We start from the raw sequence: 27,163 nt of genomic DNA, 5'->3' as shown, positions 1-27,163 counted from the left end.
CAAGTAGTAGAAAGAATACCAAAGTTGGGAGACATGGGTTCAAACCCCTGCTTGGCCATGACTCTCACTATATCTCAGGCTAACGTACCACACAGGGTTATTGTGGGTAGGAGGAAATGACCAGGCAGTCCAACAAGTATATACACCTTAGGAGGGAAGGGGGAGAAAGTAGACAAAATCTACAATGCAGATTTCCCAGCCTTTTAGCAGTCCATGAAAAGTCAAGAGATTTTCACTCTTTTTTAATTTGTTAAAAATGTCAGACACATGAGTATATGTTACTGTCATTACATATCAATACAAAAAAGCAATACAAATTAAGCAGTTGAATACAAAAATACATTGAATACATGAACACCACAATGTGCCAGCACTAAATGAGAATAATGTATACATGAAAAAAGTAAATACATTTTTACACATACAACTTATGAATTTTCTACTTAGAAATGTTTTAGCTGTGTCCTTTGCAAGTTCTTCTATATACAGCATAGAATAAAATACTTTAAAAATGCTTCAGTTCCTCAATATGTAATACAGTATCTTTTAGGCTATGAGTATCAATTCATGAATAAAAAATGATGCTGTGTCAATGCTCAGAAAAGATCAATTCTTTTTGAATTTTACTTAGCAAGTTGGACTTGATAGATCAGATAATTGTCATTTTAAATAGTGTCTCTCACAGTAATGTACATTATATTGCTTGAACCTATACAATCTTACAAAAGTGGCAAACATTCTCTAAATGTTGATTTTGAAAAGACACATTACACATATACAAGTCTTCAAATTGAATCCTTAATGATTATTTACAATGAAAGTGCTTATTTCAGATCTAACATGATATACCTATTTTTATTTTTAAAAAACAGATCAATGATTAGTCTCCCTGAAATGTGAAAATTATATAGAAAATACCAACTTGGCAAACACTATAGCATACTGTGTTACGGCATGTGGTTCTGAAAATAGCAGCCCAAATGTGTTTCTGGTTATAATTTAAAAATAAATAAAGCATAGAGGTAAATCAGTTACAAAACCGCAGAAACCTGCATTATTCACAATGGTAAAAAGTCTTCATAAACACACAGCTAACAAAAAGGTGAAGCCGTTGGGTCAAAAGTCTTGAAAACGTCTTTCAGTGATTTGTCATCGGATTCCCCGTTTGGATCACTCTCTGACGTTTGACTGATTTGCCCAGGCTGCCTTACAGGCCTCTGATCACTGTACTGTGGTCTGATTAACCCAGACAAAGCCTGGATGGGAAGGTTGTGTACTGCTGGAGCAGCACTGGAGTGTTTAGCCTGAGATTTACTGCCCACTTTATCTGGAATGGCTTCTCCAGATGTTTCCAGGCATTTTTCTATGTGCAGGGATGTTTTCTGAGGCAACTGTTCTTCTGAGAGCGTAGCTTCATTTTGGCCAGCATTTTTCAAAATACCCTTTTTCAGGTTCTCTCCATTCTCCCCTGAATTAACTGGAGAGGGGTCTGATGGAGTGTGATTTCTTGGATCATACAAGCTAATGCCACTTAATAACGAGCTAGGGGTGCCCAGTTTAGCAGTGGCAGATGATAGCTTAGGTGCATATGGGGGTAACACATCTGAATCAGAATGAAAGGCTGCAGCTTCTGAGGACTGTGATGTACCAGTGCTGGATTTGGCTAACCTGGGGTCAGTCTTTGAAGGCAAAAAGTCCTTCACTACTGCATGGTGAGAGTCTGTACTGGATGGTCTGTGGAGCCTGGGATCAATTGTTTTCTGCAAGCGAGGGTCTCCCAATTTGCTTGTGCTACCAGGATGAGAATCTGTAGAGTGGTCCAAAGAGACACTTCTGTTTGCTAAATGTGTACTATTTTTTGCTTTTGCTGCTAATCTTGGGTCAGATGGTATTGTACTTGGGATGGGATCACTTTTGATATTCCGTAATTGATTAAATCGTTGGTCAGCTATGAGTGGAGGAAGGGGTAAGTTGATTGAAGATACTGGGTCTGGTTTCGGCAAAGGTACTGGGAGTAAGTCTTCAGGAGCCCATACAATATGCTTAGCAAAGTTGGGTTTGCTCAGAACAATGTCCATTTTAATATGGCTGAATTGCCTAAGCTGAGATCTTGGATCCCGTAGTGTTACTCCAGGCAGAGGTTCCAATGGTATTAAGAAAGCTCTCTCTCTCAGCTCCCGTTCTCCATCCTCTTCTTCCTCCTCTAATCCTTTTTGCACAGTCTTGACACCAGGGTTTGCTCCACTAGCAGATGAACTAGCATGACTGCTTTCGCTGCTCTTTAAAATTCTAGGATCTCGTGCAAGTCTTGGGTCCAAGGTTCCTGATTCTGATGGTTTTCTAGCGTTTGATCTTGAAGCTGATCTTAGCCTGGGATCAACAGCTTGGCTTCCTTGACCTCGATCTTTAGCAAGTCTTGGGTCAGCAGGCATAACACGAAGCTGCTGGTCTGCTGCCTGCTGCTGCTGTTTCCTTAATGTCTCACTTTGTTTCTTTAAGGTCTTTAATATTGATTTAACACTGCTTCCTTCTTCCTCTTCACTACTGGAGTACCAGTTTACATTATCATCTAGAAAAAGACAAGACACCATACAAATTTCAGTAGCCACAGTATATATTTTCTATCCTAAGGTAAACAAAACAGAATTTCCCAAATAGTGTTGGGAATCCTTTTTAATAAAACGAGATTATGTAAAAGAAAGGAATTCTAATTTCCTATTAGGATGACAAATATGGTAGTAAGTGAGTGGGGAAAATTATTTAACCATAGTCTGTTGCCATCTCTTAGCTTATGTCAGCGATATTTATTTTATTTATTAAATATGTATATTGCCCTTCATCTGAATATCATAAACTGGATCATCTCCATAATGGAATCAGCCCCAGTACCCCTTCCTTGGATCAAACTGGATTCTTCAATGTGTGAAAAAGTTGCAAGGAAAATAAACACCAGTAGAAGTAAACTAAACTCTTCACTAACATTTGGAAACAGCAAATGCACACAACTATGTTACAACATGTTATTTTAAAAGTGCAGAATGTGACAATACCTTCTTCTCTACTCAGTGATCTCTGACACTGATTGCTCATTTGCTCTCCATCGTCTTGTTGTTTTTGACTAAGCCTTACAAAAAGGGCTTTCTGCATGGCAGGAAGAAAATCTGGTACATTAATAGCTGAACTGTGGCCTGCTGCTGTAGCACAGTCTGACTCGTACTCATTGCCACTGTTGTGTGAATCTGAAGACATGTGGTGAGGTGGTTGATCTGCAAATTCTCCTTGCCACGCACCATCTACATTGACAGCATTACAAACAATTAGTATTCATCCTCAACATAAGTTAAACAGAAATTACAAAGAAATGTCAAGTACTATTTGATGAGATCTCTATAAAAGCCATCAAGGTGGCACATGAAGGGGTGGGGCTGTACATATAAGAGGCTTAATTCTAGGGGTCAGAGGACAGGTTTACTTTCTCACATGCAAACGGGCTTCATCAGTTCCTCTCACCATCCTCAACGCAGCAGAGCGTGCAAATCCCCTCTAGCAAGCATGGAGTTACCAAGCCCTCCTCCCAATGCTTAAGCTGCAAGGTGGGCAGGGACTGCTAGTTGTGTGGTGTTCTTGCCACCTCCCTAGTTCCAAAACTGGGAGGAAGTCAGGGGCAGGGGTGTCCCTTGGGAGCTGTATGGACACATCATCAACCTCTATCCCAAACTGCTCTTATCTGCTCTAGAGCAGGAAAGCCCAGAGTGGGAGGGAGAAGAGGGTTGGTCAGTGGTGCTCAGCATGTCCTTAAGTAGCAGCACCCAAGCAGCACCATTCCACTGGCCCTTCCCTGTGAAGTAGCATCCAAGCCACCATGTGTCCCTCTAGGTATGGCCAGAATGCTTATTTGTTTTAGATGCTGCCGCTAGAAGGCACCTCAAGCACTTAGGAAAGGCCAGGGGGAAGATTGTCAGGCAAAGAGATGTAGACTACTGGAGACCCGTGCACTGAGTAGTTGCTTATGGGGAAAAGTTAGAAGCATCCTGGAAGGTGGGAAGGCATAATTTATCTTTCACATCTGATCTAGGGTGTCCTGAGTCCCCCATACAAGAATTCAAGAAGAGGGTGTGTGCAGAGTATACAGAAGCATACTGCACTTTCAAAAGTCTGCGTTCTCCCGCCCTACACACACATGCACCCCCCATAATCAGTATATTGGGAATACTTTTATAAATCTTGAATGAGAAGGGCCCAAGACTAGGTGATTTTGAGTTATAATACAGCTCCAATTCTCACGAAACATAATTCTTTAGTTCTAACTAAGGACATAAAAATTATACATTAAAACTTACCACCAGTGTTATTGGTTGTCTGAAAGTTATGTACAGCCTGATGCGAATAGTAATTATCATAGAAATTGGCTGGATTCTGAAGGGACTCGTAACAAGTATTTGGCAGCCGTTCACCAGGGATTTGCTGATATGGTGGACCAGGTAGGCAATGATTGTCTCTGGGCATGTTTGCCATATGTTCTTGAGCAACTGCACAGCCATATGATGAACCAGGTGGCGTCAAAGGCGGCCCACCCTGTTGTCCATGCATTGGACCACCAGCTTGACCCTGTGGTCCTAGGTAACCCGGAGGAACTGGCTGCAAAGGCGGACTCTGCGGCCCTCCTAGACCTATGCAAGGATGCCCAGGAGAACCTGGGAGCCCTGCTGGTCCATTATGTCCTGGGCTCGATTCTGTATTATACATATGTGGATCATTTCCTTCAAACTCTGGTCCTGGCGGTGATGTGCTGTTATAGAATGCTGGTGGACTGCAAGACAGAAAGTTAGGTCAATACCACTTTTATATAAGCATAAACTATAAGCAAGTTATGAGGAGCATAGTGGTCAAGAGTCTGAAAATGGCTACATGCTCTATTTTGTCAAAATTAGTTTGCTTTCCCTTAGAAGGGAACACTACCATTCAGTTTGGTTTTTTCACCAGACCATAAACAGGTGAATTTTGGATTATTACAAGGAGCATGACTGAAGTCTTCAAATACTTAAGTGCCTAATAAAAAGATGAAAAGCAACTGTTCTCCTTATAAAAGGTAAACATATGAAATACAAACAAGCGAGATTTGAGACATTCCTTAATACATATATTTTAAATGAGACTGACTGGAGAACCAGTAGTTTTCATTTTTCTGAAAAGGATGTTAACAATATGCAATTGGTTTTTAAATATAGGCCAAATTTTAGATCAAAATAGGTAGGCAATAATTACACAAATTTTTCACTAAGGTGTTATTTCCATCAGACATACTAGATCTAAGCAAGGTTATAATTACAGTTTTAGCTCCTTTCTCCTAAAAAACGTAATGCAGCCTTCTACTGGTATGTGTGAAACTACTTGCCACTTCAGCTGAGAGTGGCAAACTACGCCTGCCACCACTGTTATATTCTAGTGTCATTGTGCTTGTAACTCTCTCTTTCTCTTTTTAACCAGTCCTGTAAGATTACTATAATGCCATCATTTCCCCAAACTTCCTTATTGTCTCATTAAAACCATGCACAACTTTTATACTTCTAATACCTACGTTTTCCCAATCTTGTGGGCTAAATCCACAGTAGGCTTCACAACTATCTCAAAGAGAGATGGGATTTTCTTGAATTCACCAGAGGGATCCTGAAAGTTTTCTGCATCTTCCTCAGTAAATGAATACGGCTCTGGTGGGGTTGGCAAAAGCCCAACTCCTGGAGGAGGCTTAGGAAGAGGAACTATGCCTCGTTTCCGAAGTTCCTCCACTTCCTTTTCATCATCGTTTTGTGGCTCCTCTTCAGTATTCAGTACCTAAAACACACACAAATTATACTCGGAGTTATAAAAGTTTCTGTTGCATAATATTCTGGTGGCTGCTATACAACTCCGTAGCTGGGATTCTATCTGATCTGATCCTGAAGGATCAGGGTAGGTTACAAATCTTTGAAATAGAAAAGTCAAAGCATCCATGGAATTCAAACAAGATTAAAATAACTCACATATTATACCCCAATTAATCTCAAACACCATTTTGAAGTGCAGCTCCTAAAAAAAGCTACCTATAAAGACCTAACCAAGTTTTCAGAACATTATGTTCTAACATTTAGATCAATCAGAGCACAGTCCACCATCCAAACTTTTGGCTTCTCGTCTGCTCACTGATATGAATGTTCATCTCTTTGGTACGCTGAACTGAACTGAACTGGATGTTGGTTTCTCCCTCAATAGCAACAACTATTTCAGCTAGTTTCAACTAGACCATGACTAAGAAATTAAATGTTTACTTTGGGGAGAATCTTTTCTAACACTGTCAATAGACAACAAGCCCATCCCAGAACCCTTGGATCCTATGATTTCATGGATAGTGTGCAGTGATGTGCACCTTCCAATTTCCAATTAGGAGATTCAAAGAATAATACCTGAGGAGGAAAACTAAAGGGAAAAGGTGATAATGGGTTAAAAGAAAGCAGAAAGTTTAAACCAGATGTAACATTTTTACTTCAGTGGGGCTAACATAAAAATTCTCCGACCAAACATGCTTTTCCTCTTTGGGATTCTACCACTAAGGGGAAAAAATCCAGTCCTGCCAGAAACTGACTGTCCGCTTTGCTAACTAGCTGCTACCCATGAAGTCAACAAGAAACCTCTCCCAAAATTTCTGGAGCTTTGCCAATTATTCCCCCCCTCCCAATTTTAAGTGGAGGGTGAAAACAAATGGGTAATGCATAAGCAGTGCTATAAAAAATAAACTGATGGTGAAACAAAGGAGGGGCAAGATTGAATGCTAAGATGGCATTTAGTTTAATGGCATGAACATTTGTGATGTGCAAGCCTTGCAAAGCTGAGGGGCGCCAGGTTCACTCTTCAGCTAAGGATCCTGCTGTAAGCTCCCTTTTTATATGATGCTTGTCTTCATCATGAGATGCTGGTAAAATCTATGAAGCCTATAATAGCTTTTTCTACATGAAAATATACTACGTTGACAGATGACACTGTACATCATGTGCAACTGAAATATCGATAAACGTGACTGGACTCCTTGGAAAATCAATTTGAAACTGGGTCACCACAGACTTTTCTTAGTTTTGAAAAACAGTTTTTTTGAAATATCAGTTTCATATTAAAGTATGATGTGGTGTATTCTGTTGATACAAAGGAGCATTACTCACCTTATCAAGGAGTTCTTTCGACTCTTTAGTTAGTGGATCATGAGAAAACTTGCACTTGTCACCGTGGTAGCACTTAGCTCCTGTATGATAGAACTTGCAAGGGAACTCATGTGAGCCTGTATTAAGGATTCTAACAAGTATAAGACTTTGAGAGAGGGCTTATTGGGCTCCCTAAAGGGAACTCCTCATGACTGTTAATGGAACTGGATGGATCATGCTCAGCTAATGTTTTGGATTCAGATTTTCTGCCTTCTATAAATTTACTCACCTGCTTACCAGCAGAAAACACCTCTTTCCCATTTGGCAAAATTGCTGCTTGTGGAAGCCTTTTCTCTCCTGTCCTCCACGGGGGTAAAGAGATGTAGCTTCTCTCATGAAGTTAGGCTTTTGCAAACAGCTCTGGCAGTACCTCATTGCTGCTTCCAGCAAAAACCCAACGGGAAGAGAGAATTGACCCTCTTCTTTCTTGCCCATTTTGTTGAGGAAAAATGGAGTAGCCTCTTTCCCTTTCTATTAGGCTTTTGTAGGAGGTGGTGGAAGTGGCAGAGGGTTGCTGCTGAAGCTTTCTGCAAAAGTCCAACTTGTAGAAGACAAATCGTCTCTCCTTTCTCCCTAGATCCTCCACCCCTGAGAGGAAAGGAGAAATAGTTTCTCTCCCATCCTGTGTGGCTTTTGAACATAGCACAGGAGTAAGGAAAGGGGAAAATTAGTGGGCATCACAAATAATAGGCATGACTTGTAAACAGAGTCAAAATTTTGGACTCCTGCCCTTTAAAACATTTTTGATGTTTTAACAACGAAGTATAAACAATATATTAAGTATAACGCTTACTGTGACATATCAAAGACTATGAACTCCCATCATTTATCACTTTGCAAATATCATTTACATTATATTTTTGAGGTCATATTCATATGTATATGTAGACACACACACACACTATTAAACAAAATATCTTTAGGATATTATTTGTAAAAGGATATTATGCATGTAAATGCAGTTCTCTCCTTTGGAACAATAACCCTGTATATAAAACTTGCAGATTTCCTTTTTCTTCTCTATTTCTGCATCATGATCAAATTTACACTGGTCTCCCTGTGTACATAAAAGAGGTTATTAGCTCCAAATGTGGAATTATTGTATTTCAAGTTGAATTTTCAATCATAGTATGAGAAAGTTTGATCAAACATAGTTCGCTGCTTTTCCTCCCCCCCCCCCACCAGTGGTGTTGGAGGAAGTTGTTTGTAAGTCAAACCAATCATTAAAAAAGCAGAACATGAAACTATACCTGCACTGACACTAAACAGATGGCAGTTGTTCAGAATTGTATTTATTTCAGTCATTTCTATAATACTTTTCAGGACCATAGACCTTTCCCAAAGCGGCTTACAGTAGAAAACCAAAGCAAAATAATAAAACAACACAGCTACCTAAACAATTAAGATCAATACAATATTGATCTTAAATTAAAAAACAAAACAAAAACAAGCAGCAGATGAAAATAGCACGGCTAGACCTCTCACTCCCAGCACAGCATGCTAGCCACCCTAAATTAACCAAATGCTGATTGGAAAAGAAAAATATTTAGGGCTTCTTTTAAAGAAATCAAGGAGGGAGCCGAATGCAGTTCTTGGGGAGGTCATTTCTAAAAACAAGTGAAACCACTGGGAAAGCCCTATCACACTTGCCTGCCAGAATGCACTGATAGTTTTTGAATTTTCTCATACAACTGACTGTTTAAGCTGCTCTGTTCACAGTGATGCAACTCTGTGCAATAATTTACATAGCTCACTAGAAGATATACTCCTTCCAGTAGCACTTTAAAGACCAACTAAGTTAGTTTTGGTATGAGCTTTCGTGTGCATGCACACGAAAGCTCATACCAAAAACTAACTTAGTTGGTCTTTAAGGTGCTACTGGAAGGAATTTTTTTTGTTTTGACTATGGCAGACCAACACGGCTACCTATCTGTAACTAGAAGATATACTATATACTGTACAATCAAGCTTTTCTATTTCAATAAAAGATCATGGCTGCCATTTAAATATTACACACTTTCAACATTAAATATAAAAGCCTGCACAAAAAATAAAATGACTGAACAAAATACACCCATATTTTAAATTTAAATATATTTTTAGTACTTTAAAAATACTTAACAGTTGGGGTGGGGGCTGATAAATGTGTTGAGCAAACTGGAATAAAAACTACACATTCCCCCTACCCTTTCTAGAAAGAGTACAATTATATATTCACCTTAATGCATCGTGCCTCTAGGAAATATTTACAGATTTGTTTTCCTTTGTGTTCCACAGTATGCTGATTTATGAATGCCTGACTCATAGTTGGCCATTTCTTAACAGGCTTTATTTCCTGTAAAAACAAGCATCCTGTTTTAATGCATCGTTACCTAAAGTGTCATTGAATATCCAAAGTTACAGTACTCAAAATGATAAACTAAAGTGATTTAGTCAAGCTTCTCAAAAAACATAGGGCCAAACAAACAGTTATGGTCATTGACATTCTAGTTATGGTAAATGCTAGGCTTAGTGTCAGGCATAGACGTTTTGCTTATGAGGAAACAAAGCTGTGAAGAACATGTCATTCTTTGTCTTTAGTGGTGGTGATGGAAGGTGATGGGACTGACAATTCATTCACTCTTTCCCCAAGCTGTACACATTTTACTATTACTGACTTCACTAGCCCTAGTTCTCTGTATCATTTTAATTTTGCCAATGTTGCTACCTGCCAACTACTAATATTTATCTTAGTCACATTATTTTTCCAAACTGCAAAATTGTTACTACGCCTTCCTCCAGCTTAGCATTACGAGAAGTTCATTTCATAGTGCATGTGTCCTCAGGCTGCAATACTGAAGCGACATGATGCAGAGCATAGATGTCAACGTTTCCCTTTTTTAAAGAGAAATTCCCTTATTCCGAATAGGATTCCTCACAAGAAAAGGGAAAGGTTGACAGCTATAACACAGAGTAGTAATAACTGAAGGGCTGCTTATTCTAAATTAAATACTGTATTTATTTGAGTCTAATGCACCATCGAATCTAATGCGCACCTCAGTTTTCAAAACCTTGAAACCAAAAAAAGTATTTGCTGGCGAATGTAAATGTGCCATTGAATCTAATGTGCACCTTAATTTTTGCAACGTAATTTAGCAAAAAAAAAAAAAAAAAAAAAAAAGGAGAGCATTAGATTCAAGTAAATACGGTATTCTGAATTATCCACAGCAAACTAAACAGAAATCCCAAGTTTCAACGTAACTTAACCCACTTCCATTCCACTTACCTCTTCAGGACCTTTATTTATCCCTCTTCCCCTTCCACGGTCTTTGCGTTTCAATTTCTTCTGCATGCCACGCCCTCGGCCAATACCGTAACTATTGCTTGTCTGTGTAGCACCTAAAAACAAGAACATCCAACGCATTTCAGCACAAAGATTCTGACCTGAAAGAAGAATGTACATACATACCACCTGTACTTTTCTGCAGAGTGAAGAGGTCACGTAAGGAATACATGCCAGGTCAGAACTATAGTGTTTTTAAAGGTCATTTCTAAAATTATAAAATAGCATTTTAACTCTAGCTTCCAAAACAGTGAATTTGCAACTTGGCCCCCAAAAGTTTCATTCCATGCCATTCAATGGAAAATGCTTGTTCTGAACACAATTTCACTGTAAATGCTGTAATTATGCATAGGTGGGTTTCTAACACAAACTAAGCTAGCATTAGACCAATGCCTTACCTTTCTGAATCCCTTTCATTCCTTGCTTTTTCATAGATTCTTTTGAAATTGGAGCATCTAAATCAGCATTTGAAGTTTCTTTAGCTTGTCTATACTGTTTTAATTGGTCAGCAAAATCCTCTTTTTCATCCTCATTGTAGACAAAATCATCACTGTAATTATCATAATCTTTGTTTTTTGATTTTTTAGTATGCTGTGACTTCTGTGAAGGGGTGTATTTTCCTGAAATATGCCCATGCTGGACAAAAGAGAATGATAATTAGAAAACCATTAGGATATGACCTCTCCTATTTTCTCTACAAAGAAAACATAACATTTTATTGGTGTTCATGTGTATTTTTCTATCCTGAATTAGGGTTGTTATTTGCAAGTCATTAAATGTGTAGTGCAGTTGCAAACTGAAAACAGTGCAAAGATGCCTATAGTGCTTGATTATCCATAGATAGATGGAAGTTGATGGGATGAACACAGATCTGTTCACTTGGCTATGGGTGTTGTGTCTCCAAACTGTAGTAGAGCTTTCTGTCCCCTCAAACCATTGTTCCAGGGAGAGCAACAAATACTGATCCTGAAAAACTCCCTGGTGAAGTGGGTGGATAATATAATTGGTTCACTAAGTTTCTTTTTCTTCCAAATCTATCTGTATTTCACATAAGAGTGGCCAAAGTAGAAATAACTGTTTTTAGCAGAGACTTTGGCACTACCAATTTGCTAAGCCAAGTGTGTATATGCAAATAGTGGAGATTGATGAAAGGAGAAGCAGAATTAACAGCTTCTCCTCCCCCGCAGCAGCTGAAACACTCTTTTTTACAGGTGTTATTCTATAAATAGTTCATTTTGTGGCAAAAGACACATGACTTTATTGAACAAGTTATTTGTATCATTCTGTTGCAATGAGCAATAATAAATAAATAACCATTCTAAGGACATCATTTTCAAGTTGTAACAAACACCACAGATGCATGGGCAGAATCAAGATTACCCTGCCAAAAAAGGACACACACACAATTAAGTGTGTGCCAAGTCAACACAAACTCAGCTCCTCGCAAAAGTGAAATTCTGCAATAAGTCAAAATTATGCAAATTAATATTTTTTGTATTCAATTTTAGTAGAGCAATTGGAGCACAAAGGAATTGGTTTTTTTGCAAGATCAACTGTCCTCATTGTTTGCAGAGAAATTTATGAAAACATGCTGAAACATAAGCATATAATACAGTAAGCATTAATTATTTCTCCAATGAGAACTACTAGATTCAAGTGAAAAAATTCTTACTTATTTTCTGTAGCATTAAGATATTGCAACCCATTTCCTGGCACAGATAGATAGCTGTGTTGGTCTGCCATAGTCAAAACCAAAAAAAAAAATCCTTCCAGTAGTACCTTAAAGACCAACTAAGTTAGTTCTTGGTATGAGCTTTCGTGTGCATGCACACTTCTTCAGATACTTCTTCAGATTCTGAAGAAGTGTGCAGGCACACGAAAGCTCATACCAAGAACTAACTTAGTTGGTCTTTAAGGTGCTACTGGAAGGATTTTTTTTTTTGTCATTTCCTGGTAGTAAGAGTGAAGCAATTCTTATGCCAGTTCCACCCCTTTTCTAGATGTAAACATCCAATTTGATGACTTCCAGCATTGTGAATAAATTTATGATTAGTAACTCTATGCTAGTAGCAAATTTTGCAGGGTTGAGGAACCTGTGGCTCTACAGATATGGTAAACTAAAACCCTGCCATCTTTGATCATCACTCCCCATGCTGGCTGGGGCTGATAGGAGTTGGTTCCCTGCTCTATGTCTGGAACATTTATCTCCTTTTTCTGGGTTTCACCTTATGAATTTTCAATTTGAATTGGTTGCAAGCCATATCAAAAACATTTCATGTGATATAAATGATGTTTTGAAGTTAGGCTTCATTCTGCCAGCACCTTTAATTTTAATAATTTTTGATATATTATTTTGGAAGTGTGGAATAAGGATGCACAGTTCCCTTATGTATTGTCTCTCTCTACATGATCTTTGGAATGTGTTGATTGTTTTAATGTTTTGTCTGTAATAAAAAAAATCAAATAAATAAATAAATATCCATATAAGGCTGTGCTACCTTAAAGTCCAGATAGTATGAAATTACTACTGGTTTTATAAGTCAAGCAGTAATAAAATTGTTTGCGGTTCTGAATGGACATTTATCTTCTCCCAGAGCAACTGTTAGACTAGTCAAGATAACCATATGCTCCTTCATTCGGGAAGACATGAAGCCAAGAAAAACCCAACAAAGTCCTGTTTTATTCAAATACAGTCATACCTCGGGTTGCGAATGTGATCTGTGTAGGAGGCACGATTGCAACCCGCAGCGCTGTGTCTGCGCACGCACGTGACGCTATTCAGTGCTTCTGCGAATGACGTCATTTTGAGCTTCTGTGCATGCGCCAAAACCCGGAAGTAACCCGTTCCAGTACTTCCGGGTTCGGTGCGGTCCACAACCCAGAAATGCACAACCCGCAGCGTTCACAACCTGAGGTATGACTGTAATGGAAGGAGGTTTTGGATAGAGAGCAAGAGCCCTCATAGGGCGAGATCATTTTTACTTCTGGGAGAGATTTACTTCAACAGAGTCACTCATATGTTCTCTTTCAATATGAATCTAGAGGAAGCTTTTGTAGCAGAGAACAAAGTGATACTACTCCCCTGTAAGGAATGCCCGTTACTGATCCTTTGAAGAATACTGAAACACAGCACAAAACTCCTACAATGAAAATCTCAATGGCAGTCAAGGCAAAGACATATGCTACTTTAATAATCTCTGGTTCCATTTCTTTGAATAAATATGGCAGAGGCAAAAAAGAAACCCATGGCCCCAGTAAAACTCAAAGTGACACAAATTACTTTTGAAGCTATTGAGAAGTAAATGGAAGGCTTTCATACTCGGCCAGAAAAGAGGGAGGATAAAAATTGATTCATTCTGACTGGAAACTTTACTAACAAGTAACAAGGGAAACTGTTGCCCTCTCTTGCCCCCATATCACCAAAAAATTGTAACAAGCCAGGAAATCAGCATGATATATAACTTTGGATGGAATGAACATTTTCGAAGCTGTACCTGAATGAATGAAGACTCATAATCTCTGTAGAAACCAGATCCTTTCTTATGTGATCTTTCTGTTCGTTCGGCATCAGAATCAATGCTATAGTCAGAACTGTCATTGCTAGAGGGGGAATTATGCTGAAAAACAAGAATGATTTCATTTGTATAATGCAGGCATATGAACTATATATATTGTATTTAAAATGCTACAGTAAAGTCAATTGGAGGAGAAGCAGATTGTGGGGAAGTGGCATACAATTCAAATCCCCATGAGGGCTAATTTATTGCCAATAATAATTAAGGTAGCTTGTACTTTAGCTGTATGCACTAGAGCAGCTCATGAGCCTCAAGAACAGGCAAACATTGCAATACATTATTTGGCACACTTCCCAGTACACATGTGGTGTGAGGAATGTTGGACACAGCAAATAATGATTTAGTAGGCCAATACTCTTGGGCACATTATAATCTGTACATAACCAGTTGGTGCTCACTTGTTACAGGGCCTTACTGGTGGTGGTTCCCATTTGCAGAGTGCCCTCCCTGGAGAGGTGTGCCTTTCTCCCTCATTATTGACTTTCAGGAGAAACTTTAAAATATTTTTGTTTACTCAGGCATTTGATGACTGTAGATAATGGTCATGGCAACTGTGAAATTAAAAACTGTGACGATATGTGAATGTTTTTAAATTTTCTTAAATTGTTTTAGTGTTTTAAATATGTTTTTATTCTATTTAAATTGTACTGTTTAAATATTTTCAATGTTTGCCACTCTAAACATGGCAAACAGAATACAAATTTAATAATTAAACAATATTTCTTAACTTATTTTAACACTACTTTGAATAAAGGAAAAATAATTACTAGAGTTGCAAAGAATATTGACTAACAATTCTAACCTTGTGTTTATCTCGTCTTCTCCTTTTTGACTTTTTCTTATCTTTTTCTTTTTTGCGTTTCTTGCGGGATTTTCTATGGGTTTTTTCATTTTTCTGTTTATCTTCAACCTTTGCATCTTGTTCTTCCTTATCCTCTTCAAATCCAGCATCATCTATTTCACCATCTTCGAGTTCACCATCCTCTCTGTTTTATAAAGTCACAATAGTTTAGATTCAATATGAATTAGATTTTTTTTTTAAGGGGTTATAGTTGACAGTAATAGTACAATCATCTCCCATGCTTATTTGTCCAACAACCACAACAATTACATAACATTTACACACACTCACCCTATAGTAGTATCTAATATTGTTTGCATTTTAAGAAACAGCGGCATGCAAGGATTACATAGCTTCAGTTTACTACCTTAAAATTATAGGCAGTTTAATAAATACTAAAATCACTTTTGATTTTGAAGTTCCCAAAGCTCACCACTATGAAATGCATAAAAACATAAATCTAAAAACTATTATAAATAAACCAAAACATGAAAAGCTGACAAAACCAATAAAGCAGCTAAATCTATTACAAAGCAATTAAAAAACATTAATTAATTGCCCAGGTGAATATAGTAGTTCTGAATTAAATGATGCTAGTGTAGATGCCTCCTTCACTTGCCTAGTGAAGTGAGGCCTCATCCTGACTCACTTATGAAGGGCCCCTGGAAAAGAGGGTTCTATTGCATATCTTAACTATCAGGCAGGTTCATATGGGAACACTGCTTGGTATTGATTTACTATGATAACACTGATCACATGTGACAGCAATGTTATTTAGTTTGGTTGTGAAAATATACGATATACAATTTAAAATAATAACATCTACAATTTGTTAGGAAGAATAATCTTAACTGCACTTAATACAGAGCATGGAAATCTATTTTCTAAGTCCTGTACTTCTAGCCTTGCACAAATAATTATTTTCTGGTTAATTTACTTTACAGGGTTATTGCAAGTGTAAATGAATTTCATAATTAAAATGCACTTTGTAATATAGAAATAATGAACTATGCAAGAACAGTGATGTTATGTTAAGTGGTGTAGGACATCAGTTAAAAAGGAAGGCTCTCTAAAGTACTGAAGTTAAACTCTTCTCAAAATAGGCTACTTGTGTTTGAAGGAAAACTATACCAAAACACATCTCACAAATTTAGTATGATCTCTTAATTTATTTATTTTTAATGTCTACCTTAAGGTTAACAGCTGCTGATCAGTGAGGTGTAGGAGGGATGGATTTAACCCTGGATTAAGGTATATGTGAGTATTATTATTATTATTATTATTATTATTATTATTATTATTATCTGAATTTATATACCGCCCTATACCTGGAGGTCTCAGGGCGGTTTACAGAACAAAATCAGAATATAAAACCACTACAGTATATAATCAAAATAAAAACAACAGCCCAATAACACCCCCCCCAAAAGCCCCCCACATTTTAAAAGGGCATAGGATGAATCCTAGTTGCTGGAAGCCACAGGAAGGGAGAAAGTACCCTTGTGCACGGATCCTGCTCTTAGGGTCACCCATGGGGACATCTGGCTGGACACTGAAAGCTAAGGAGGCTGGGCGGGGTGGGCCACTGGTCTGGCCCTGCAGGAGGCTCTTCTTATGTACCAGAATGCCTCACAGCATGCACAGGGTGAGATTCCTCTGCCATAGTGAATAACAGCATGATTGCAATTTGCCTCTGGGTAGAATTGTCAATGATTGATAAAAGAAATCAAAGCATTTATTTCAGGCTCTGGTAAAATCTACAAAGACCAACTACATATATGCTCAGGAAAAAATAATGAACAGAGAAATCTCAACCAACTTTAAGTATAACAGGACATACAGGCAACCATTTGTTCAGTACATTGGTTGGGGTAGAGAGAACTAAATTATCGCTGTATCAAAGGCCTCTGATCAAGTTTATTCAAAAAGCAGATGAAGTGGTTAATTTGTTTCTGGACAGTACCACCTCAAGCTGCTATTGTTCAGCTTTTTCATGAAATGTTACTTGAAAAAACTTTGTCTACATTTCAACAATTGGGAAATGCTGACTAGGTAAGTTGCAAAAGCCAACTACAACTCTTGGGGAAACAATTCTTTTGGGCATCTTGTACTGCCAGAGCTATGGCAAATAGTTAAAAAGTACTTAAGAGATGTAGGGATGCAGGTGGCGCTGTGGGTTAAACCACAGAGCCTAGGGCTTGCTGATCAGAAGTTTGGCGGTTCAAAGCCTCGTGACAGGGTGAGCTCCCGTTGCTCTGTCCCAGCTCCTGCCAACCTAGCAGTTTGAAAGCACGTCAAAGTGCAAGTAGATAAATAGTTACCGCTCCGGCAGGAAGGTAAACAGCGTTTCCGTGTGCTGCTCTGGTTCGCCAGAAGCAGCTTAGTCAAGCTGGCCACATGACCTGAAAGCTGTACGCCGCCTCCCTCGGCCAATAAAGCGAGATGCGCACTGCAACCCCAGAGTCGGCCATGACTAGACCTAATGGTCAGGGGTCCCTTTACCTTTTACTTGAGAGATGTACCATAGTTGCTCAACATCGCATGCCTTAACACTGATCCCCCCCAAATCATCTAAGTACACAAACACAACTTGATAATCTTGTGCTCAGTAAAAAACACAAAATTTAATTCAACAAAGGCAGTGTATTGTATTAGACATAAACAAGGACTATACACACAAGGATAACTAGCTAAGGAACTGATTAGAAAACAGAAAGTCTCCTCCTTTGGAGGGTTCCAGCATTTGGATACCAGGGGTGGTCTCAATACTGAAGGTTTAAATTAGATGACTTGTGACTAATATATGCAATGTGCCATAAACATATCTTTAGTTTAATACAGTGGTACCTCTGGTTATGTACTTAATTTGTTCCAGAGGTCCATTCTTAACCTGAAACTGTTCTTAACCTGAAGCACCACTTTAGCTAATGGGGCCTCCCGCTGCTGCCGCGCCGCCGCAGCGCGATTTCTGTTCTCATCCTGAAGCAAAATTCTTAACCCGTGGTACTATTTCTGGGTTAGCGGAGTCTGTAACCTGATGCGTATGTAATCTGAGGTACCACTGTAATCAAATGTTTATCAAAGTTAGTCTCAGGAATGTGGGTTGGTGTAATTTTGTAACTATTAACATTCCACCATCTTAGTTATGCAGAAACTGCATTTGAAATATGCACTTTTGCCATATACAGTGGTAGCTTGGTTTAAGACAGCTTAATTTATGACCAACTTGGATTAAGAATGCTGCAAGCCTGGAAGTAGGTGTTTTGGTTTGTGAACTTTGCCTTGGAAGCAGAACATGTTTCGCTTGCTGTTGAGTGTGTTCCATTTGTAAATTGAGTCCCCTGCTGCTATGGGAAAGCACGCCTTGGTTTAAGAACGCTTTGGTTTAAGAACGGACTTTCAGAACGGATTAAGTTCATAAACCAAGGTACCACTGTACATGCCTTTAGTTTTAAAATATATCTGAAGGGCCAAACTAGTTTAGCATGAACAGCATCATGATATATTTTGATCCTCCAGTAACAGTAAACCTTAAACTCTTATTCTGAGAAAAAGGATTCAATTTTTTAAAAACCTCTCCAAAATTTATCTAATTGTTCTTTTTCTAAACTGACCTATTTAGAAGTGGGAGCTTTTAATATGGTTTTCATTCTTGCAACTGAGATGCAAGAATTTACTTGCTTCCCTGTTAACTAAACTCCACAGATCTACAAATCTAGTATATTCAAGTTAAAATTTAATGTGAGATGAAAAAGATAACCCTTTAAATATGCAGTTAAAATGTGTTCATTAATGCAAGGGGGGGGAATCTAAGAGCACAAAATGAGAAAACAGCTCTATTAGTATTTTCTTAATGTGAAGCAAGGGTATTCATCATGGTGCTCTCTATATGTTTGGACAACAACTATCTCCAGCCAGCATGGTCAATGATCAGGGATTATGGCAGTTGTATTCCAAAGCATTCAGAAGACACCATGTTGGCTACCACTGATGTGATCAATGCTTATAAATTAGATTAATCTAGCTATAAACAGAAAGAGATCTGGCTCTTGTATACAGTGGAATCTAATTCTGTCCAACAGTGCTGCGTTAAGTTATATTGAAAAGAGAAAGCTATAAGGTTTAACTCTGATATAGATTAAGAATAGTACTACTGGTGTACAATAACAAGTTCATAGGCACCAAGTGTTCCCATTTAACTATATATTATTTATTCTAGCAAATTCTAAGACTCCAACACTCAACATTACAAACACCCTCCTTTTCTGTCTGCTGTACATAGTAAGTTACACTCAGCACAATAAGTGGGGCAGTAAAACGGGCAGTTGGGCCTCCAAGGACTAGGATGGAAACATCTGCTAAACATTTGCAGAGTTCCTTGCCCCTGATGTCTTATGTCAAAACAAAACAAAATATATCTTCAATTCAAAAGTAGCAGCCCTATCTCTATTTGCTTTAAAGTATGGCACGAAAGAACTAAGGAGTCCCATTGTACAGTATTTTAAATTTCTCCATGTAGACTTTCCCTCTTGTTTTGCAACTTAACTGTTTCTGAGATTCTGCAGAAAGAGTATCTGCTACTGTTGCAAAACAAGAAATCACATCCCCTGTGTTTCTTGTTTTTCCAACAATTCAGGGAATCCCAATATTAAAATTATCTACCTATAAAAAGGTCTAATTTATTATTGGGAGATTTAGAAAGAAACATAAAAAATTCAGAGATTTGACAGGCTAGCAGGGGAATTAGTTCATTAGGAGCTGCAATTTCTGCAAAGCGAGACAAGTTTACAGGCTTTGGCTGTGCTTAAACTACTTAGTACAATTCCAATGTATCTCAGAAGATTTGCTAGTCAATAGATTTGAGGGTCACCTGCTTGTCTGACATACTTTTTGTTTTTAAATGTCTACGAGAACACATTGCATGATGTAGTAATCTTTGATTTCCCCTTATTAGTTCCCCTTTCAAAAGAGTAATATCTCTTAAGAACTCCTAGGATGATTAGCTCCAGGTCTATTAATAATTCAGTAATGTGCAAGCCTTTCCTTTAACTAATACAGTATTTGCTGGACAACTCATGCTGCATTTATGACTATGTTAAAAGTAACAATACTGCACCAGGTAGTATCCTTTGCAGTACAAACTGTTTCATGAACATTTTAAACTGCTACAGCTATGAAGGACTGCTGATATGTAGATCTGAGATACAAGGCCCAATCCGATTCACTGTAGCTCTGTCCAAGTCATTTTAATTGCCATTTTGTCTCTGTATCCTGGCTTATAAAAGATGAAAGCAGTATACAACCTACAATGCTGCTACATGAATTAGGGGTTATGTTATGTTTTTTTTACCACTTGATAAACCAGTATTGTACATGGTTGTTGGGGAATGTGGACCATGGGTAGGCTTGCTGTTATGGGGAATACAATTACAAACCGTGTTCTAAGGAACAAGATTTGAATACATGTTGGTGAATGACAGATCAATAATTTCAGAGAGGTTCCCCCTTTTTTTAACCAACTGAGAAGAGCCAGATCTTATGAAAACAAGAGGCTGGAGAAAACAGAGCAAGGCACAAGACCTCAACCAGGGAAAAAAAACCCCTCTGGTGTCTTGGCTCAAAGGGATTGAAAGGTGGAAAAGATAAAATCCAACAGAACTTCACCTGCACAAAGAGAGATCCAGTTAAATGTGTAAGGTGTAAACATTTACATGTAGCTCCATGTATAAAGGGGGGAGGGGAGAGAAACACACTCTTTGATTTCAAATGGCAGTAAGGGATATACGGGAGGATAAGAACAACAGTGACATTATACAGACACCCAATGTAAAGTGCATTTTATGAAAAGATGGGATTTTTAAAAAAGATAATGAAATGTGGGGGGGGGAATGCATGCAAAATGCACCTTGGAGACAAAAAAAAACCCCTCCTCAAAAGACATCCTTGTTCCTGTATTAAGAACACCCCCCTCCTCCCTCAGGCTGAAGGTGACTCCCCTCCCCAGTACAATGTTACATACATTTTAAATTTAAAAAAACCCACCTAGGTACATTTAAGACAATATCATTATCATTATCATCATTATTACCACGACCATCATCTCACATTCTTAGTTATTATCACCATTGAGAAGCGGAGAGAAAGAAAAAAGAAAGAGAGAGAGAGAGAGAAGAACGTTACTCGACCTTTCGTCCCCTGCATGTTGCCTGTCAGAGTCGGGCATGTTTTGGTCAAGAACTGGGTTTGGGGGCTTGGAGAACAGGCTTTCAAAGGCCATTGTGCTGGCTCTGGCTGTGTGTGCAGGGAGGAGGAGGAAGGAGGAGGAAGGCAGGACACTGCTGCCCGTGGTGGGGCGTTGGGAGAGGAAAGAGGAGGGAGGAGACACAAGGCGCGCACACACAACACACACACACACAAATATACGCAGAAGCGGCGGCGGCGGCCGGAGGAGGACCGCGTGGGGGGTCCCCCCACCACCTCAGCAAGAAGCAGCGAAGATTTCCACTCACGGTTTTTTACTGAGTGACGGGAAGGGTGGGCACGGGAACACACGCAAACAAACACGCGCGCGCGCGGCCCCCAGAAAAGGGCGCTTTTAACGGTCGCTCTGGGCCGGGCGAGGCTGGCCACAAATTTCAAAAAAATAAAATTAAAGTAAAGGGGGGGGGGTTTAACAACAGGCAACACAAACGCACCACAGGAAGAGGAGGGAGTGGTGGGTCGGTCGGTGAGGGGACGGGGAAGAGGTGCCGTTGGCCGCAAAGGATGAGGAGAAGGAGGAGGAGGAGGAGGCTGGTCTGGTTATGTCTTCCTTACAAACATGGCGCCCGGTCGCTTTGCCACAGAGAAAAGAGCGAGACGGGGAAGAGAGCGCGTGGGAAGAGAAATGGCGCGCGGCGGAACGGGGTGGGGGGGAGGGGAGCGGGTGGGGGGGAGGAGGTGGGACGCGCTCACAAAATGGCGCCGAGCAGAGGAGGAGCAGGAGGTGGCGGCGGGAAAGGAGAGGGGAGGGGGGAAGGGCCAGCGGAGCTTCTCTGTTGGCGCCTCACGGGTCGCCTGCGATCGAGGCGAGGGCTGGGCCGCGCGCTCTGCTGAGCCCCGCCGCTGTCGTCATCGCTTAGCTTTAGGGGGGGGCTTCCCGTCTCAGCATTGGCCCGCGGGGGTAGATGGGGAGGCGTCCATTGGGTGAGCTTGCTGCCTATCGAGGGCGCGTTCGAAATGCAAAAGAGCGGAAAGCCCCTCTCTCTTGCGCGCGCGTTCGTGTCGCACGGCAGCTCCTGTTATTTATAAAACGGGCGCGCGTCCGCTTCTCTCGCCGTCTCCTGCTTCCTTAAGCGCAGAGATAGGGGAGGGGGGTAGTTTGTGTGTGTGTATTTTGTGTGTGTATTGTGTGTTTATTTATACACACACACACACACACACACACACACAGACATACACAGTATCGTATACGTGTGTATTATGTGTACCGCTTGATTGAGCGTCTAATAAATCGCCTCATTTATTTCACTGGCTTCGAGGGTGGCATCCAGCCAAGTTTTACTCAAGAGTACACCCATTGAAATTAACGAGCATGACTCGGGTTCATTTATTTCAATACGTCTGAGTAAAACGTTTGGCTGCCAACCTTGCTCCCCTAAAAATCTCTAAATGTTGGCTCGTTATCAACCTTTAAAAAATTATTTTAGAAATGGCCAAATAGCTCCTTAGATGTGCTTTAAATTGATAGCAAGGATCTGCCCAGTGCATATACAGCCTCCGGCTGAATTCGCTTTCCAGATCCCAGTTGGGAATGGCTGTTAAGGGAAAGGACCTTGCAGAAAACTTTAGATTAGAATATCACTAACTCAAGACTTTTGAAGCAAAGGTTGTGAGCCGAAAACTCAGCAGAAAGCCACTTGAACATTATGCAAATATATGCAGCACCGATATGTCACAAATATATTCTTTCTTTGGCGATCACTCGTAGCCATGTAAGATTGTCTTCCATGAATACTGTATGGTCTTAACTGTGTCTGTAATCACAAATATATTACCATATAGTTACAATATGCCTAGCAGACTTGCTTTCTCATGTACCACCTGTCATGAACGACCAGTTACCCTTTTGACTATCTGAATTCCTAACAGAAAAGTTTAAGCTGAACGTTTTTAAACAGCACAAGCTAAGTCTGTGTGAATTAACTTTAATAAAACATCCTGTTATACGGTTGCTACTTTGCTTGTAAATACATGTCAGTTTCTGGTATTTACTAATAAAGTGAAGAAAACAATAAAACCAAGGAACATAAAATCAAATGTATGTCTTTTGCTGTCTTTTAAGCTGTTGTCACCCACAAGGGGTCCTTGAGAGGAGGAAGAGTTTAAATAACTTTTATATTTTATGTTGTCCTTAATACACTAGCCTTTAACACACACACACACACACACACACACACACACACACACACACCAGCAAACCTTTTCTAAGAGTTCTTTCAGACAGGTATTTCTTGTGGTTTTGATTTTCTTCATGCATTTTTTTTGCAACGTTCAGAAAACATCAATAGCATCAAAATGGCAGCCCATATCCCTTCCCCTTTTAAATCTGAATTTACCCATTCCATTTAAAAGTCGATGTTAAAAAAACACACCTGCTGCCAACTGTTCTTTTGTGATATTCAAACAACCTTTTAGTAATAATACATTCCTGTCTGGATTAAGCATCTTAACTCTTCAAATATAGAACATAACCTTTCCCCCACCCCACACTCTTCCTATACCCAGAAAGAAGGTGGGACGCCATCTTATAATTTTAGGCACCGAAAGCTCTTGAGTTGGCCTTGAGCGAGAGACTCAAGACACAACAATCCTAGATAAGTTTATCTGAAGGCGAGGCAGCTATCTCTCCTTTCCCTTACTTGTTCTCAATAGACCCGCCTGTTCTTCCATGCCATCTCTTATATCCCTGGAATTTTTATGAGAGTACTTAGGGTAATGCCACTCTCCTCCTTTCTTTTTCTCTCCTTCCCTCCTTTCAAACCTTACTTTTTCAGTGATTCCTTCACCCTCACTGTTAGGTGATTGAAACAAAAATTCCTTCCAGTAGCACCTTAGAGACCAACTAAGTTAGTTATTGGTACAGTATGAGCATATCCAAGGGTGGAATTCAAGTACAAGCTGGTAAATTAAACCTGACTTGGAGTAGTTTTACAACTACAGTGGTACCTCGGGTTAAATACTTAATTCGTTCTGGAGGTTCGTTCTTAACCTGAAACTGTTCTTAACCCGAAGCACCACTTTAGCTAATGGGGCCTCCTGCTGCCACTGCACTGCCAGAGCATGATTTCTGTTCTCATCCTGAAGCAAAGTTCTTAACCTGAAGCACTATTTCTGGGTTAGTGGAGTCTGTAATCTGAAGTGTATGTAACCTGAAGCGTATGTAACCCGAGGTACCACTGTAACCCACTTTCCCCAAAGATCAGACTTTTTGCAATCAGAAAAGTAACTGGAAAATGCACTCGAAAGCGTGGAATAACTCTTGCTTTGGCCCAAAGTGGTCTAACCTCCCCACAAACAAATTAGAGGCAATTCTCATGAAGTAGCCAGTGTTGTTTAATGCTCCTACAAGAAAAACAGGATGGATGCTCAAATAAACACACCACCTGGAAGCATCCTATGTGACATTTTGTGGCAGGTTCTGCTAATTGCTATGAACTATCATAATCGGAGGGACGCGGGTGGCGCTGTGGTCTAAACCACTGAGCCTCTTGGGCTTGCCGATCAGAAGGTCAGCAGTTTGAATCCCTGTAATGGGGTGAGCTCCCGTTGCTCGGTTCCAGCTCCTGCCAACCTAGGAGTTTGAAAGCACGCCCAAAAGTGCAAGTAGATTAATAGGTACCACTCTGGCAGGAAGGTAAACAGCGTTTCTGTGCACTGCTCTGGTTTTGGTGTTCCGTTGCAGCAGAAGCGGCTTAGTCATGCTGGCCACATGACCTGGAAAAACTGTCTGCAGACAAACATCGGCTCCCTTGGCCAGTAAAGCGAGATGAGCGCCGCAACCCCAGAGTCGTCTGCAACTGGACTTAACTGTCAGGGGTCCTTTACCTTTATCATAATTGGAGTTTGTTATTTTCTCCTTATCCACCAGGTGGTGTATAGGAGCTATATATTACCTATCTTTTCTTTTTTGTTGGTGACTAGGAATGGGTGAATGTCAACTTTGGTTTCTCTCAGTTTCTCATTTTTCCAGCCTTAAATTCAGCCCTTCACATTTCTACATTGGTTTGTGATTTCTGTTTTAAGCCCTTATGAAAATTCTACTGAGACGTTCTCCTAATATACTTTTTTTTGGCCTGCAATTTTGCCTCATATGCACATTTTTGCAAAACAGTTTCCCCTAGTACAATGCGTTTTTAAATTTTAGTTTCACTACCATACGTTACTTTAATGCACACTTTACCATAATATATGCATATTTCTGCACATTACTTGGTTGTAGAAGTGCACTGCAAAATTTGCACAAGTGCACATTTTGAAGGATGTCTCTAAATATTATAATAATAATAATAATAATAATAATAATAATAATAATAATAATAATAATATATTATTTGTACCCCGCCCATCTGGCTGGGTTTCCCCAGCCACTCTGGGCGGCTTCCATAGAAACCAAAAATACACTAAAATATCACAGATTAAAAACTTCCCTGAACAGGGCTGCCTTAAGATGTCTTCTGAATGTCAGGTAGTTATTTATCGCTTTGACATCTGATGGGAGGGCGTTCCACAGGGCAAGCGCCACTACCGAGAAGGCCCTCTGCCTGGTACCCTGTAGCTTTGCTTCTCGCAATGAAGGAACCGCCAGAAGGTCCTCGGCGCTGGACCCCAGCGTCCGGGCAGAACGATGGGGGTGGAGATGCTCCTTCAGGTATACTGGGCCGAGGCCGTTTAGGGCTTTAAAGGTCAACACCAGCACTTTGAATTGTGCTCGGAAACGTACTGGGAGCCAATATCAGGAATTAAAAAATGTAGGTAAGTTACTTTTTAAGCATGAACTGAACTGAATTTTCCCCATGTCCCTTTGTTGTGGCAGCCTTTTGAATGTGAGCAATCCAACCTATACAGACACAGAAACACACAGAGGGAGAGTTGTGGTTCTTTTTTCTTTTAATCAAATGAAGGGCAAGAGAGAGATTCAATGAATAAATTTGTAGCATAAGTATGACAAGTGTGATAGGAATTTTATGGTCTTAGATATATGGTAATGTTCATAACCGCACGTACATAGATCACCACAGGAAGGCCAACCTGGAACCATTTTGATTCCTAAACTGAGCAAATTGTTTTCTCTGCAAGGTCAAAATGGAAAAGCCTCCCCATTGTCTTTTCCTTCACAAATCCTGTCTTAAGGGTATGTCTGCGTTTGAATAGGGTGTGACCTGGTCCAGGAACTAAGTATTTATCACTACAAAAGACTGGCCAGGCTCCTCAGGCAATCCAATCAAGTAACCTGCCAGACAGGAAATAAACAAGGACAGGAGAAAAACAATATTGAAATTTCTGTTTTAAGACCACCTTTTCTGTGATGTATCTGAGGGGTGGTCTTAGGTTACACCCCTTCTGTGATGTATGTATGATGTTTCTGAGGGGTGGTCTTGATCTACAGGATGGGAATTTCAAAAGTCTTTATAAGCCCTTGCACACCATTTTTCTGGGTCCTCCTCCTTTCCAGCGTGTGAGGGGAGTACCCTGTTCAATAAAGATCAATAAAGATCAAGCTAGTGTGGTGTAGTGGTTAAGAGCGGTAGTCTCGTAATCTGGGGAACCAGGTTCGCATCTCCACTCCTCCACACGCAGCTGCTGGGTGACCTTGGGCCAGTCACACTTCTGTGAAGTCTCTCAGCCCCACTCACCTCACAGAGTGTTTGTTGTGGGGGAGGAAGGGAAAGGAGAATGTTAGCCGCTTTGAGACTCCTTCGGGTAGTGATAAAGCGGGATATCAAATCCAAACTCTTCTTCTTCTTCTTACTAGCTGCTTTGCTTCTCAATATTCTCTGGTTGGCCTCTGTTATTTTCTCCTACCAACAGGGAACCTATGTAAGGACTCTCTATGGGCTCTTGGATACCCCATAAGGGAAAAGGGCAATTTTTTGTTTACAACAAAGTCTAGTGGTCACCTTTGTGGCAGGCATGTATTTTATTTTCTAACAGCAAA

At 39.9% G+C, this 27,163-nt stretch overlaps 1 protein-coding gene across 1 annotated transcript; it reads right to left on the bottom strand.

The window, feature by feature from the left end:
• Positions 1-226: 226 nt before the first annotated feature.
• ZC3H6 (zinc finger CCCH-type containing 6) lies at positions 227-21,901 on the bottom strand. Its single transcript, XM_081903740.1, has 12 exons — positions 21,153-21,901; positions 14,929-15,112; positions 14,046-14,168; positions 10,950-11,187; positions 10,495-10,607; positions 9,448-9,564; positions 8,175-8,286; positions 7,191-7,300; positions 5,579-5,832; positions 4,341-4,810; positions 3,051-3,293; positions 227-2,569 (listed from the first exon to the last, which is right to left on the bottom strand). The coding sequence occupies exons 1-12, from the start codon at positions 21,242-21,244 to the stop codon at positions 1,092-1,094; spliced, it is 3,534 nt and encodes a 1,177-aa protein (XP_081759866.1). The 5' UTR covers positions 21,245-21,901; the 3' UTR covers positions 227-1,091.
• Positions 21,902-27,163: the final 5,262 nt, after the last annotated feature.

Source organism: Podarcis melisellensis (genome assembly GCF_964234715.1).
Source record: "Podarcis melisellensis genome assembly, chromosome: 3".
Classification (NCBI taxonomy): domain Eukaryota; kingdom Metazoa; phylum Chordata; class Lepidosauria; order Squamata; family Lacertidae; genus Podarcis; species Podarcis melisellensis.
Note: the sequence above shows the minus strand (reverse complement) of the source record. Positions and strands in the feature narration are given on the sequence as shown.